This window comes from Hemicordylus capensis, chromosome 1 (assembly GCF_027244095.1).
Source record: "Hemicordylus capensis ecotype Gifberg chromosome 1, rHemCap1.1.pri, whole genome shotgun sequence".
Lineage (NCBI taxonomy): Eukaryota > Metazoa > Chordata > Lepidosauria > Squamata > Cordylidae > Hemicordylus > Hemicordylus capensis.
This window is the reverse complement of record NC_069657.1, coordinates 417,201,760-417,216,409: the sequence shown is the minus strand read 5'-3', so window position 1 is coordinate 417,216,409 and position 14,650 is coordinate 417,201,760. Positions and strand designations below refer to the sequence as shown.

Sequence of the window (14,650 nt, the reverse complement as noted above, 5' to 3'; positions counted from 1 at the left end):
GCACCTTCCTTATGAGGCAAGACTACAACACCTGGAGCTTTTTAGTTGAGAAAAAAGCCGACTGTGGGGAGACATGATAGAGGTCTATAAAATCATGCATGGCGTGGAGAAAGTGGAGAGAGAGAGATTCTTTTCCCTCTCACACAACACTAGAACCAGGGGTCACTCCATGAAATTGATTGCCAGGAGGTCTAGGACCAACAAATGGAAGTACTTTTTCACACAACGCGTGATCCACTTGTGGAACTCTCTGCCACAGGATGTGGTGACAGCCAACAACCTGGATGGCTTTAAGAGGGGTTTGGATGACTTCATGGAGGAGAGGTCTATCAATGGCTACCAGTCGGAGGGCTGTGGGCCACCTCCAGCCTCAAAGGCAGGGTGCCTCTGAGTACCAGTTGCAGGGGAGTAATGGCAGGAGAGAGGGCACACCCTCAACTCCTGTCTGTGGCTTCCAGCGGCATCTGGTGGGCTACTGTGCGAAACAGGATGCTGGACTAGATGGGCCTTGGGCCTGATTCAGCAGGGCTGTTCTTATGTTCTTATGTTCTAGGAATTTTTCCGAGTGTTTAGACGCTTTGGTCTAAAGGCTTCCCAAACCTTGCCTTCCTTCCCCTCAGATGATTGTTGTTTTGCTGGTAGGAGCATGCAGCGCACTCCCACTTGATCAGCCCTGCTCCATATAGCGAAGCAGGGTAGATTGATCTGAGGCCAGGACTCATTGGCCTCCGTGAATCCCACAATGCACCGCATGACACATGCAATGCTTTGGGGATTGCCCTAAGAAACGGGCACTCTAGGCATGTGCCTAAAGGCCTTTGGAGCACGCCCCCTCCCCACTGCAAGTTAAGCATCATCCTCCTACACACACACACACACACACACACCCTGTGACAAACACAGTATTTTTAACATGTGGGTTCCTGAGGGCACAAACAGCAACTGAATTCAGAAGAATGTAAGAATATAAAACAGGTATATTTATGCAAATATGTATTAGCAGAAACATTTCATCAAGCAACTTTATTCCTGCCCCACATATTTCTTTCCCCACTACCCCCCATTTCTCTAAAGCACCCAGCACAGGTCATAATCACACTTGTCAGCCTGGGCCAGTAATGACCAAACCACCCAGGACAGACTAAGGAGGCTTGGGTGGGAGGGCAGGGGGTGTCCAGGGGTAAGAGCGCCACTGTACACGAGCATGTAGCTGGGGGTAAGGGAGCGCTCGCTGTCCTGCGGCTGCCAGGATCAGGCCCGATCCTGGCGGTTCCCACTTGCAGCCTAATAGGGATGTGCACGAACCTGTTTGGAGGCAGGTTGCTCACACACACCTGCATGCCTGGTAGTTCTGGCCACTTCCAGCCAAAGAGGGGAAGGGGCGGCAGGGAGGTACACTGCCACCCCGAAAGGATTTTAGAGGAACTGAGCACCGGCAGGATGGGGGGAAGCAGGGGGGAGGGGTAAGTGCACCCTCCCCCCCTTAAATTCTGACCCACCCACCCCCGCCCAGTTCTGTGCACAGCCTAACCCAAGCTGGGTGTCCCTAGCCCGGATTAGGCTGCGCATAAGAACAGGCTGATTGCATGCTTCTTCAATTGGGAATAATGGAAACAGTGGACAACGTCTGATCATGCAAGAGTCAGCGGTACCAGTACTGCCCTCTTGAGCATCACCATCACCAGGTGATTTAGAGCCCTGCAGGAGCACAGGTTGTCCAGTGCCATTATAAATCCCATTATGCTGTGGGACTTGTTACAGCAGCCACTTACTGGCAGAAGTTTTCCAGGGTTTTCAGACAGGGTCATGTTTCATTCACTGCCCTACTTGGAGCTGCTAGGGACTTAAAACATTGTTGCACTGTTTTATTGTATGCTAGCACCCCCAGTTGGCCTACAATTCCCATAATCCCTGGCTACTGTGGCTGGGGATTATGGGAATTGTAGTCCAAAACAGATGGGAGGGTGGCTAAGTTGAGTAGGCCTGTAACAAACAGACAATCAGCATTTTTATATAAACAGTAGAAGTAGTATATATGGATATATAAAGTACATAAATAGTAGAAGTGCCACCTAATGGTGCAGCAGGGAAATGCTTGACTAACAAACAGAAGGTTGCCGGTTTGAATCCCTGCTGGTACTTTATCAGGCAGCAGCTATATAGGAAGGTGCTGAAAGGCATCATTTCATACTGAGTGAGAGAAGGCAATGGTAAACCCCTCCTGTATTCTACCAAAGAAAACCACACAGGGCTCTGTGGACGTCAGGAGTCGAAATTGACTTGACAGCACACTTTACTTTACTTTACTTTAGGATCTAAGGAATAGTGTGTGACGTCTGAACCTTTAAGACTGCGTTCATAAACAAGCTCATTTGAAAGCAAGCAAGCCCCCCATTGAATTCAGTGGGAAACACGTCCACGAGTGGGTTTCGCAAAAGCACGGCTGCCCGTACAAGCGAGGAACCGAGGACTTGGTTGCAGCCTAAGCGATTGCGGAGGCGGGGCCTGGAAGCGCCTCCTCGCTCCGGGAACCACCTGCACGACTCCTCCCCAAACCCTTCTGACGCGCCTGACATTCCCCTTTAACGATCGCGAAGGAGCAGCGGCGAGCGTCGGTATTTTGTCCCTCGCGGAGTCCCTTCCTCCAGGTGCCGCGCGTTGCTATGGCATTTCTTGTCATAGCGCGCAGCAGCGCTTTCGGCTAGCGAAGGAGGAGGAGGCCGCGGCCTTCCTCGGTCGCTGGACTCACCCGAGACAGCGAGGCCGCCCCAGCTTTCTCTCCCACACCCCGTGCCTGCTGTGGCGGGCTGCGCGGCCTCGCTGGACGCCCCTTTTTCTTCCCCGGCCCCGCCGCCGCCGCCTCCCCTTCCTCCGGCTTCCCTTGACTCCGGGGTGGCGGCGGCGGGAAACGGCGGCGGCGGCGGCCACAGCAGCAGGCGGTGCTCGGAGCAGGAGCCGCTGCTGGGAAAGATGGCGGGGAATGGCGCGGGGTTTGCCGGTGCGGGGAGTGGGGAGATCATCCAGCTCAATGTCGGGGGCACCAGGTGAGCAGCAGATCAGTGAGATGGGAGGCGGTGGTCGTAGCCGCGCGGCGCGTGGGGCTGTGGTGGGGGGCTGGGGCTGGGCTTCCTTGGTGCGGGGGGGGGGGTTCAAGAGGGGCAGAGTAAGAGGCGGGGACTTCAGGGAGAAAATCTCTTTGGCCGAGGCAGGTCCTGGGAATTTAGAGCAGGTAAAGCCACGACAGTGGATCTCTAGGCTCTAGTGGATCTCTCGTCCCCCTCTCCCCTCAAACGAATGGGAACGGGTTTTGCTGTGATGATCAGTGCATTTTTGGGGAGGGGGCTACTACTGCTTTAGGAGTCGTATATGTTGCTGCAGGAGTGTTCTAAACGCTAAAAATAGCCGCCTTTAAAAAGGAAATTAAAAGGCCAGACGTCTTAATGACTTTACCCTCAAGGTCTTCAAATCGTAGATAATTGCGAGAGATAATCACGTAAGAGGTGAGAGAATGGATTGCAGCGTGCTCCAGCCGCAGTAAGTGAGGGAAGCCTGAAAGATCTCCGCCTCCAGATGCACTGCGTACTCAAGATTGTGTCGGCCTCAATACAGCCAGAGTAACTATTAGTATTGATTCATAGTTGCTTATGTGGATTAGAATTTCCATTTCATCCATAAGCATCGACCAACACGCAGGGGTGGAGGGGGGACTCACCTGTTAACCCCTCTTTGGCTACTTTGTTGAATAAAATAGCGGGGTTAAGGGTGTAGTGTAAGCAGTCAGCTAGAGAATCGGAGACGGAACAAGAAAGCCCATACAGCTTAAGCAGGCCATTGGCATCACCCTATGCAGTATAGATCACAGTGGGCCACAAACTGAATGCTGAAGCCTTGAACAGTTAATAGCTCCAACAAAATATTAAACCCCAGAGGAAAACTAAGAGGCTTAGAGCACTAGCCTGTCCTGGAGAGAGAGAGACACTTTTGAAGGAAACCGGACTCCCAGGTGTGAACAGAATTCAACTTGATCCAAGTTTCACTTTATCATAAAGTGAAAAATAGACTTCAGTTGTAACAATGATTTTTTAAAATAAGTGCTTGGAAGGAAAATTGTGAGGAAGCTCAAGTTTGAAGCTTTTTGGTGTAAAGGGAAGGGTTTAGGTAACAAGGAACTGTTTCTCTTGTACCCTGTTTCAGAGTATCATACAGTTGTGCTTTTTGATCTGACCTCTGTGTCTTTATTATTCAACAAGGTTGCTTGTCCACATGTCTGGAAACTGCTTGCTTAGTTGCTTTGTTGAGGGACTCAGTCTGGTGAGACTGACCCTCCCCATTATTTGTTCTCTTCTTGGGTTTTTTTTTTTTTTTTTAAATTGTCAGCCATATGAATGTGTGTGTAGTTGTAGGAAAACAGTGACCCTGAAAGTTGTTTCTATCTGGGTACCAGTGAAAATACTTGAGCAGGAGAAATTACACACACACACACACACTCTTCAAATGCCATGATACTAGCTCAAACCTTTGAAAAGCAATAATTAGACTCTGATGTGCCAGTCTTGAAATAGGATCCAGAAATTTCAGATTTTTAAGGGTTTTGCCAACCAGTCACTTGGGTTTTATAGCTTTGATTACAAAGCACCTAAAGTCATCTTTGGTTTTAGCATATATTAGTTCTAGTGGATGCTAAAACCTTGCCCTGATTGAAATGTGCCCAAGTACAAAGATGGTGAGCATTTCACATATCTAATGAACTTTGGATATATTAGCTTAGAAATCTTTACAATAGCCCTGGGTGGTAGGCTGGAGTTAGCTCCATATTGCTGGGGCCTTGACTAAGCCCTTCTACTGAATTTCCGACAACTGCGTGGGAGGTACTAAAAATTAAATATGTGATTTTAAAATCCATCCAAAAATGTATATTGCAAAGTTAAGTAGTGAATTCCTGGTGGTTTAATACGTATGGTATCCATCCTGTGGGTGGTGCCTGCATGATAGTATAAACTATGGAATTGTAGGTAAGATGCAATAGAGATGATAACATGATAACATGTTAAGTGACCTACATAGTTGTCTAATTACAAGCTAACCTTATAGTTAGGCTAAAGAATGATGTCTGCCACTCTTAAGCAGAAATCTGCAGAAGACATATATGTAAGCTTATTTAAACCATTGATTGAAGTAGGCTATCATTATTGGAGACAGAGGAAGTAAGTTTAGAAGTTGTGGTGCTCTTAGCATTTTTAAAATAGAAGGAACAAGGAATTGTCTTAAACTTTGTAGTCTTCCTTCAGTTGCAGTTTGCTGTGACTGCACCTTTTGTTTTTAAGGGATGATTCTCTGTATTTGGATGAAAACATTCATTGGGTTTGCCATCCTGTTGCAGCGCTTTCTGCAAGCTCTTTTGTACTGTTTTTACTGTACAAATTGCTATCAATAGAGATTTTTGTTGTTCAGGGTGCAAGGAGGATTCTGACTGTAAGGTGAACAGAATTCTTTTTTTGGGTATTTTTGCAATGTATTTATGGTTTAAAAACCTTTTTGCCTCTCTGACACAGGAAGAAATTCCTCTTATAAGATGTGGATTGATATAGGTGAACTACTTATTCATTTGCCATGTATGTTGATCTGATAATCAAGATTTCTTTAATCAGTTGACAGTTCTAGTTTTTTGTGGGCAGTGGTAGATGATATTACATGGGTTTGTATATGTTGTATCCGTAAGAATTGCCAACAGTGCCCTCTGCCTCCTAACGTGTTTTATTGTTCATTTGAGGAGAGGGCATTGGTGGAGAGGCTCAGCTGAGGCTGGAATACTTAGCACTGCATGTGCCTTGGGTCTTCTAACTGCATTGATGGGTGCAGCCAAATATACTAGTACTGTCCCAGGTTCTTTGCCACTAGGTTGTGACTTGCTGATTCCATGGTTTTATAATGGCTTGTCAAATTCTCTTCCTTCATCCCTGCCTCCTCAACAAGCTGTGACTGATGAGAGACCAGTATACTTACCTGCATGTTTCTATTCTTAACATGCAAGGTCTGACATTGGGGCTATTCCCACGAGCAGCAAAAATCGGGCTAAGGGAGCCTAGCCTGATTTTTGCTGTTCGTGTAAACCACCGGGCTCTCAGGTGAGCCCAGTGGCTTACAAGCAGGTCACCCGCTTCTGTAGCCCGCCCCTTAAACCGGGTTTGCACTCCGCAAACGCGGTTTTAAAAATCTTGAGTAGCTGTGGCTCTGTGGCACATCTACTCATGAGTAGACTGCCAGCCGGGAGGCTTAAAAGCAGCCTCCTGGCTCAGGGGTCTCCCCAGTATGCCCTGTGCACTCGTGCAGGGCATACTGACACTTCCAGGGGTCACGTGGCCCCCGATCCTCCCAGCCCCTGCTGGCTCCGTCACGGAGCCGATGGTTGTGTGGGAGGCCAATCTGGCCACCCCGGGGCTCCTGCCCTGCTCGTGTGCGGGGAGAGCGGGCTTAGCCCGCTCTCCCCCCTTACCCTTACAAAGCAGGTTCTCACTGATTGTGAGACCTGGCTCATTGTGTCCTTTGGCAAGTATTTATGTGAATCATGTTTGTCTCATTTTACTCAGCAGTAGATCCATATTATTGTGTTAAAAATTAAATAGATGAAAATTCTCTTTCAAAGTTAACTGTGGTTGCTCCCAATTCTTAACCCTGCACATTCATAACAGAGTGCCTAACAGTACTCTTGTATTTGCAGGTAGAGAGCTGACTTTGCATGGGGCAGTTGGTATGGGCCAGAGAGTTACATGTGGGGCTTTAGAGCTCCTGTGACAGGTTGATGGGTTGACAAAAACTTGCAAAGCTAGGTGCATGCAGCATCGCTGAACTTCTATTTTGTTAGCAGTAATACTTTTTGCTGCTCATGCTGGGGCTCTGTTCATGCTGGGGCTCTGCCCTGTCCAAATTGAGCACTTTTGGACAGGGGCTGCCCTGCTAACTTCAGTGTCAGAAAGTGCATAGTGAGGATTAACAGGCAATGCTACCTCTTATATGAAAGGGTTAACACCTATTTCAGCTGAACACAATGTGCAAATGAAGTCCTATTGAAATAAGTTCTGATGCGTATGTTTAGGCCTGCAAAATATGACCAGTTTGCAAAGGTGCCATCTATCTGCATCTTCAGTAAAAGTTGTTTATCCAAAGATTGTAAAGTATATCATTTCCAAAGCATCTTCTCACTCTCACACATATTGATTTATGTTACCTGATAATGTAAATGTTTTGTATGACTCCAGTTACACCAGATGATAACTTTATACCTGTAAATATTTTAATTTGTGAAATGATAAAATTCATTGTTGAGATATCAACTGCTAATCCTGCAATAAGAGGCACTGTTTCCCATATAAAGGAGAAAAACATCTAAAATAATCCACAATATAATACTCCCATATTAATGAAAACTGTAGTCAGCATGGCTAGGTGCAAAACAGAAACTTCTCTTATTCTGTATCCTGACACTTCTAATGTTTGTTGTAGTTTAATGAAAAATGACTGACAAACATAATGTTGTAGTTTCTGCATTTGGAGATAAACCAAGGGCCGCTGAAATATTATTTTAATAGTAAGGTTGCAGACTTGGTCTGGTGTTGGTTTATATACCCACCCCCCACCCCCCGAATTGATTGTATTAATGAATGCAATTATTTTCCCACCAAGGAGTTACCAAATGTCAAAAGCCAATGAAATTGCACTCTTTGATGAGAGAAATTGATCCTTAATTTGATGCTGATAGCAATATTGTTTGAATGTAACTTCATAATCTAAACTACAGTTCTCCAATGAAATACATATTGATTGCTTTTTAAAATCTAAATAAGGTATGCATCATTTAATATGGGATAAACAGTTCATAATTTTCATAAAATACTGTCCTTGGGTAAGTTCACAGTAGCTTTTTAAAAATCAATCTGATAAGTTGGAACCTACAGAACTAATTGTTGCGGTGTCACAAATAGCCTGTGCTCGATCCTGATAGTAATTAATAGACTATTGAGCTCTATATTTTTTCAAGAAAATGGGATTGTAATAACAATAATTGAGTTTATAGGAATGAGCTATAGCATAACCATTGTACCCCTAAAATATTGTCAATATTATTATCTATATCTTTTGACAACTGTATCGTAGTTGAGTGAAAACATAACAAGTTTAATGAAACATCTCAATTTAGGGCATAGCATTTTAAAAATCTAATTGTGATATCCCACTTTGTGATGAGAAAATATTTCCTCTTGGACTGTCTTGTGGCTGTTGTACTTTTGTACATAAAATGCATCAACAAGTGCTATGTGTTCCACTGAATGTAGCAACATAACTTTGCTGGTGTCTTGAATGCAGACAGTGGTTATTCGGTCTTGGGTGCAGTTAATCAACCACTACTTCTCTGCAGCTCAAATTCACTTTGTTGGAATTTGTGTGGGAACTTGAGGATCTGTTGTAATCAAAACACATAATCAATTTGGAGGGGAAAATATGTAGTTAAACAGGAATACAATTAGTAGGAATCAATTTGCATTTGGGCAGTTAAGCAGGAAATTGATCATTATCAGTCGTATATAAACAGAACAAGATGGCTAATTTCATTGGCATCCTCTGTGGATCTGTATTTACAAGTGAAATCTTTAGGAATGTAAAGTTAGATTTCTTAATGGGATACAGTTTATGCTATTTCTGAAATAGATTATCTTATTATAATCATAAAAATTGCTTACAGGGCTTTTAGAGCCCTCCATTCTTCTCCAGAATGGAGGGTGTGCGTTCACATATCACGCAGATTTAACCCGAAGTCCCTGCGAGGAGCACTTCATGTGCAATTTGGGTTTTTCACTGAGTGTTAAGAGTGTAGCCCGACTTCTATCTGGAGCTTTAAAATCCAATTTTTGCATCTGTTTTGGGGACAACTTCGAGTTTGCAGTAAAGCCTTGCAGTAAACCTGTGGTAAAGCCTGCTGTCTGGAAAAGCACCTTGACAAGCATTTTAAAAAAAATAAAAAAATCTAGGAGCCAGACAATGAACACTTGTCAAAATTATCAAACTTGGTGATAGTATGGTGGGAAGGGTAAATGGGCTTCTCTTTGTCCCCTTTACTAGCAATATACTTAGAATAGAAACAGGGCTTCCTGGAATAAATAAAAATGTTGTTAAACAGTTCTACCTCTGAATTCCTCGTCTAGGTGAACATAGGGAGCTGCCTTATGCCGAGTCAGACCATAGGTCCATCTAGCTCAGTATCTTCTACACAGACTGGCAGCAGCTTCTCCAAGGTTGCAGGCAGGAGTCTCTCTCAGCTCTATCTTGGAGATGCCAGGGAGGGAACTTGGAACTTAGATGCTCTTCCTTGAACGGCCCCATTCCCGTAGGGGAATATCTTACAGTGCTCACACAAGTAGTCTCCCAGCTCTCCTCCACTCCTCCCAGGTGCTGTAAAATCGGTGGCTTGATACCTTGGATTTGTCAAGCCCTGCATTATTTCCTCCAGGTTTATGGGCGTAGGTTCCATTACTCTCACTGACTGACATCCCGGTGAATAAAGCTCTTCTGGACATTGTTTTTAGCTATTGCATTCTAGACCGACCTTGAGAATGTTTTTGCAATAGTGTGAAATGGCAGCTTGTCACATTTGTTTTCAAGGAAACTTTTGCATGCTCAAGTCCCTGTTTTTCTGTGTGTAACACTGTACTAACACAAAAAGATCACATGGTTGCAAGTGCTTTGATAGGATGTCCGCCTCTGTTCTTATTTTCTCTCTCAAATTTGGCTATGTAACTTGGTAATCATTTGCTTCGCGTTCAGCATTGGTCTGATTTCTGAAAGCAAAAATCAAAAACTGTATATGTTAACTGACTTTATTATAAAAACTCTAACAGCTGCCAATGCTGCACACAGTTAGGCTTCTTAAATCCCTCTGACTTCATCTATGCCTAAAAGTAGGTCTAACTTTCAAGCCTTGAGGCACATATTCTATTTATAAGATTTGGCCTGTAGACCAGGATCCAAAGAGACACTGGGGCTCAAGAAAGGAGCTTTCACTAGCCCAGAAGAATTACTTGTTCCCTTTTGAATAGTTGATCCCTATACCATATTGGTACCAACATACCAAGCTGTTTTAAAAATGCCCGTCCAGTGTTCTCATTAATCCCCCCCCCCCCCCCGTCTGTGTGCAGAATGAGTTTTGTTCTGGGCGGCAGTATCAAGGCAGTGCGTGCACACCTGCATGCAGAGTGGGGCCTTCCTGATTCAACCTGAGCAGGATATAAAATTAATTAAGCAGACCTCAGAAAATGTGTGAATGCACGCACATGCGCACACCTTAGAGGGAACAGTGCACTCCTCTGTTTCAGAAGCAGCTTGCCATGCAACATGGGCTGCAGCAGGTTTTTTGGGGGGGCGGGGGGGTGATTATTTGTACAGTAACTTAGGGGCTCACAGGATTACTTTTGGTTCATTGAATCTTGGCCTAGGTCATTACATCTGTGGGTAACTACATCATTTTGATCATGTTTGTTTTACTTCTTGAATACTTGGAGCATATGGCGAATTATTTTTACTTCTGTTTTCCATGCAAAATAAATCCCATACGAAACATAATAGCTCTGTACTAATACATCATTAAAAGCATTTCATGATTAGAGTTGCAATAGTGCTTTAATTGTGCCTGATGGAAACTGGGGTGGGTGGGTGTTTTGATAGAAACATACAACTGAAAAGTTAATGGAGAAAAAAATCTTGCTCCCTGCCATTTGCTCCCTTCTTGTGTTGCACAGTATTCAGGCTGTAAAATCAGAAGATTTTACTTTGTTATGCTTTCATTGTGCAACTGCACAGAACTGGCATTGTGTATAGTATAGAAAAGTCTCTATGTACTAATCTTTGTATTATCTGCCCTTTTAAAAATCAAAATATTGCAACCCTGTTTCAGACCTTAAAAAGCAACCGTGTACAAATGTGTACCTTGCTGTTCATGAAAATTCATTTGAGTTTCTCCTTTTTGCTGCAATTTATACTTACTGTTTTATACGTTCTTATTTTTTACATGTATAGGGGGAAATGTCATGTTCAGAAAAAAGGTATGGGGGAGTTGTTACATGAGCTGGCTTCATAACTTATAGTTCTTACATTCAAGTCAATATCAGTAAGCAAATCTAATACTTGACAGATTAAGTTGTTTAAGTTGGGCACAAGAACTAGGAATCCTTAAATATTAACCTATTCAGAGAGCGAGAGAGGTTTTTTTTTCGTGCTAAAGAAGCACAAAGCCAAATTGTGGCATATATCTAAACAAAAGTTTCAGTTTAGTTTGCTGTTTTCAGATGCCTGTAACTTTCAGTATATCCTGTCAATCTGAAGACAAAAGGTCTCTTGACAGAAGCACCTTGAGTTGAACTACTTTTTCTTTTTTTTTTTTTAAAGTGGCTTATAACAAAAGATTAGGAATGTGCACAGACCGGTTCGGAGGCCATTCTAAAGGCCTCCAGACCGGTCCGGTCACAGGGTGGTTTTGGTTCGGGTGGGGAGTTTGGGGGCTTCCATTAAGGGCGGGGGGGGGCTTTACTTACCCCTCCCGCGCTTTCCACACACTGCCGCCGTAATTATTGAAAAAATTGCTCCTCCGATGGCTGTTCCGATTTTAAAAAATGGCTGCCCCCTTGAAGCCCTGGCCCCCTGCTGCTGCCTTGAAGCCCCCTCCCACCCCCTTAAATCTCGCCCCGGGCCCTTAAATCATGCCCGATAACATTAAGACGCGGGCGGGCGGGCAGCGGGGAGATGTCCTCCCGCCCCCTTCCCTGCTAGGCTGCAAAAGACTTTAGGAAGGCTTCTGCACGTGCGCGCGCAGAAGCCTTCCTAAAGTCTTTTGCAGCCTAGCAGGGAAGGGGGCGGGAGGACATCTCCCCGCCGCCCGTTTCCCTGCCGGTCTGCAAAAGTACTTTTACTTTTGCAAAGAACTTTGCAAAGAACTGTTTCTTCTTTGCAAAGTTCTTTGCAAAAGTAAAAGTACTTTTGCAGACCGGCAGGGAAACGGGCGGCAGGGAGATGTCCTCCCGCTCCCTTCCCTGCTAGGCTGCAAAAGTACTTTTACTTTTGCAAAGAACTTTGCAAAGAAGAAACAGTTCTTTGCAAAGTTCTTTGCAAAAGTAAAAGTACTTTTGCAGACCGGCAGGGAAACGGGCGGCGGGGAGATGTCCTCCCGCCCCCTTCCCTGCTAGGCTGCAAAAGACTTTAGGAAGGCTTCTGCGCGCGCACGCGCAGAAGCCTTCCTAAAGTCTTTTGCAGCCTAGCAGGGAAGGGGGCGGGAGGACATCTCCCCGCCGCCCGCCCGCCCGCGTCTTAATGTTATCGGGCATGATTTAAGGGCCCGGGGCGAGATTTAAGGGGGTGGGAGGGGGCTTCAAGGCAGCAGCAGGGGGCCAGGGCTTCAAGGGGGCAGCCATTTTTTAAAATCGGAACAGCCATCGGAGGAGCAATTTCTTCAATAATTACGGCGGCAGTGTGTGGAAAGCGCGGGAGGGGTAAGTAAAGCCCCCCCCCGCCCTTAATGGAACCCCCCACCCCAGTGCCGGACCGCAGCTCCGCGGTTCCGTGCACACCCCTACAAAAGATGCACAGTACAGATGCTTTCATAGAATTCTCCGATCATTATTTCACAGTTTTCAGTGGAAACTATTAACTGCGTTGCTAGCCACTGTACAGTGCCAACATGGATCTGACTTAGTAGTTTCCTTTTTAAAATGATTGTACTATAGAGCCCTGTATGGAGAATAGTGGTACATGGGCACAATACTGTACAATAGTGGTACACCTGTAGTCAAGGAGGCATACACACAGCTGAAACTGGGCTAAGGGTGCCCAGCCCAGTTTCCACTGTGCGTGTGAACCACCGGGAGCCACATGGCTCCTGGCAGGAAGCCCTTTTATGTAGCTGGCTGCTTAACCCAGGTTTTTGGTGTGAGTGCGCCCAAACACCAGGTTAAATGTGATCGTGTGTCTGCTGCGGTTGCTTGCAGTCATGGCAGACACACTCAGGGGGAGGATCCCAGTAATGCACCACACACTCATGTGGTGCCTTATTGGGCTGGGGTGCCGCATGATGGTGCTTCCCTGCACCCAACCCCCGGAGCCACTGGGCAAGCCATGGCCAGGTGCAGCAGCACCAGAGGCCAGCTGAGACTCGGTTTTTTTGGGGGGGGGGGCAATTTGCCCACCTGGCAACGGGTGAGTGATCATTTGTGAGGAGAGTGGGTCAAACCCAGTCTCCCTGCAAATGTCCTCTTGGCACTTCACACTGCTTGTGTGAATCGCCTCAAGATTTGTAAATGATATTTGAAAAGTATGTGGTGGTGCATCCTTAATACCTCATCCTAAGCACATTTGTGGAAGTAAGGCCTGTTGTCATTCAAATAACTAACTTTTAAGTAGAATTACTTTTCTTGAAGCATATGCTTATTTCCGTGGGAATAAATGGAGCCCTCTTTAGGGGCTGCTATCTTAAAATGGCCTACTCTGAAATCTGACTTAAATGGGGCATATTGGGAATAAATAACTTGGATATTTCATATTTTAAATAGACCATTGGCAATGGACAACAACAAGCACTATTTTTTCCTTGGGCACAAAAGAATGAATAAACACTTCTATAGATTTCATGTTCGGAGCTTGAAAAAGAACTCTGTATTGACATTTAATCTTTCTCTTCCAGGTTCAGCACTTCAAGACAAACACTAATGTGGATTCCAGATTCCTTTTTTTCCAGGTATTTTGCATCCTGATTCTATGCATTTTTGCTCAGAAGTAAGTGTAAGAAGTGTCACTAAACTTTGAGACTTACTTCCAAGTAAGTATTCATAGGCTTGAGCCTTAGTGACTTACTTTAGCTATATTTTACGGAGACAGAGTGAGGATGGGGAGCATGTATATAGTACTGAAAGATGTTACGGTTTGATTGCAACATAGTCCCTAACAATCCAGATCCCCTCGAACCTGTGCTCTTTGTGATGAGAAAAGGGGGTTTCTCTTTTCTCAAAAAAACACTTGCATTTTGAGAGGGTCTTGTGGAATATGGAATAAGCTCAGTTTTCCCACCTCCCTTTGTCAGCCTGAGTTGAACTTGACACTTGCTTCTTTGACTTCTGCAGTTAAACTACCAGAAGACTAAAACTGGACTATAGTATTTCCCAGTGGTTTGAAATTATGTTAGCATTTGTCCCTAATTCTGGTTCTCAACTGATATATAGGTTTTTATTTATATCCCATCCTTTCTCCAAGAAGTTCAAGGTAGCACATATGATTTCCTCAAACCTCCATTTTACCCTTTCAATAAATGTGTGAGGTAAGCTAGATACTGAGAGTGTGACTGGTCTAAAATCGCCCAGTAAGCATCATGGTTAAGTAGGGATTTGAACTTGAGTATCCCCAGTTCTAGTCCTGGCTCTTGAGGAACTGGGAAACAGCATGATATTCCAGGGCTAGGAACAACTGCCTTCTAAAATAGCACTGCAAAAAATACTTCAAATTGCAAACTCTGTGCATCCTCCCCCAATCCCCAACCAAGATGCTGTGACTAGATGACAAAATGTTCTGTTTTCACAGAGAGTCCTGATAGCATTATCTAGTCTTAGCAACTTGCATGATA

At 44.9% G+C, this 14,650-nt stretch overlaps 1 protein-coding gene and 1 long non-coding RNA gene across 3 annotated transcripts in view; one reads left to right on the top strand and one right to left on the bottom strand.

The window, feature by feature from the left end:
- The first annotated feature begins 2,583 nt into the window (after nucleotides 1-2,583).
- KCTD3 (potassium channel tetramerization domain containing 3) overlaps nucleotides 2,584-14,650 on the top strand; it is a 47,817-nt gene continuing 35,750 nt past the window's right edge. The window contains exons 1-2 of one of the 2 annotated variants that reach the window (XM_053309190.1): nucleotides 2,584-3,044; nucleotides 13,718-13,771. In XM_053309190.1, coding sequence (XP_053165165.1) covers nucleotides 2,971-3,044; nucleotides 13,718-13,771 — 128 coding nt within the window. In that variant the 5' untranslated portion in view covers nucleotides 2,584-2,970. Of the gene's footprint in view, nucleotides 3,045-3,555; nucleotides 3,615-13,717; nucleotides 13,772-14,650 lie in introns of those variants that run through there. The other variant, XM_053309195.1, reaches the window with a different exon arrangement.
- Nucleotides 8,146-10,044, bottom strand: LOC128350693 (uncharacterized). Its single transcript, XR_008319394.1, has 2 exons — nucleotides 9,179-10,044; nucleotides 8,146-8,455 (listed from the first exon to the last, which is right to left on the bottom strand). It is a non-coding gene; the product is annotated as an uncharacterized LOC128350693 (long non-coding RNA).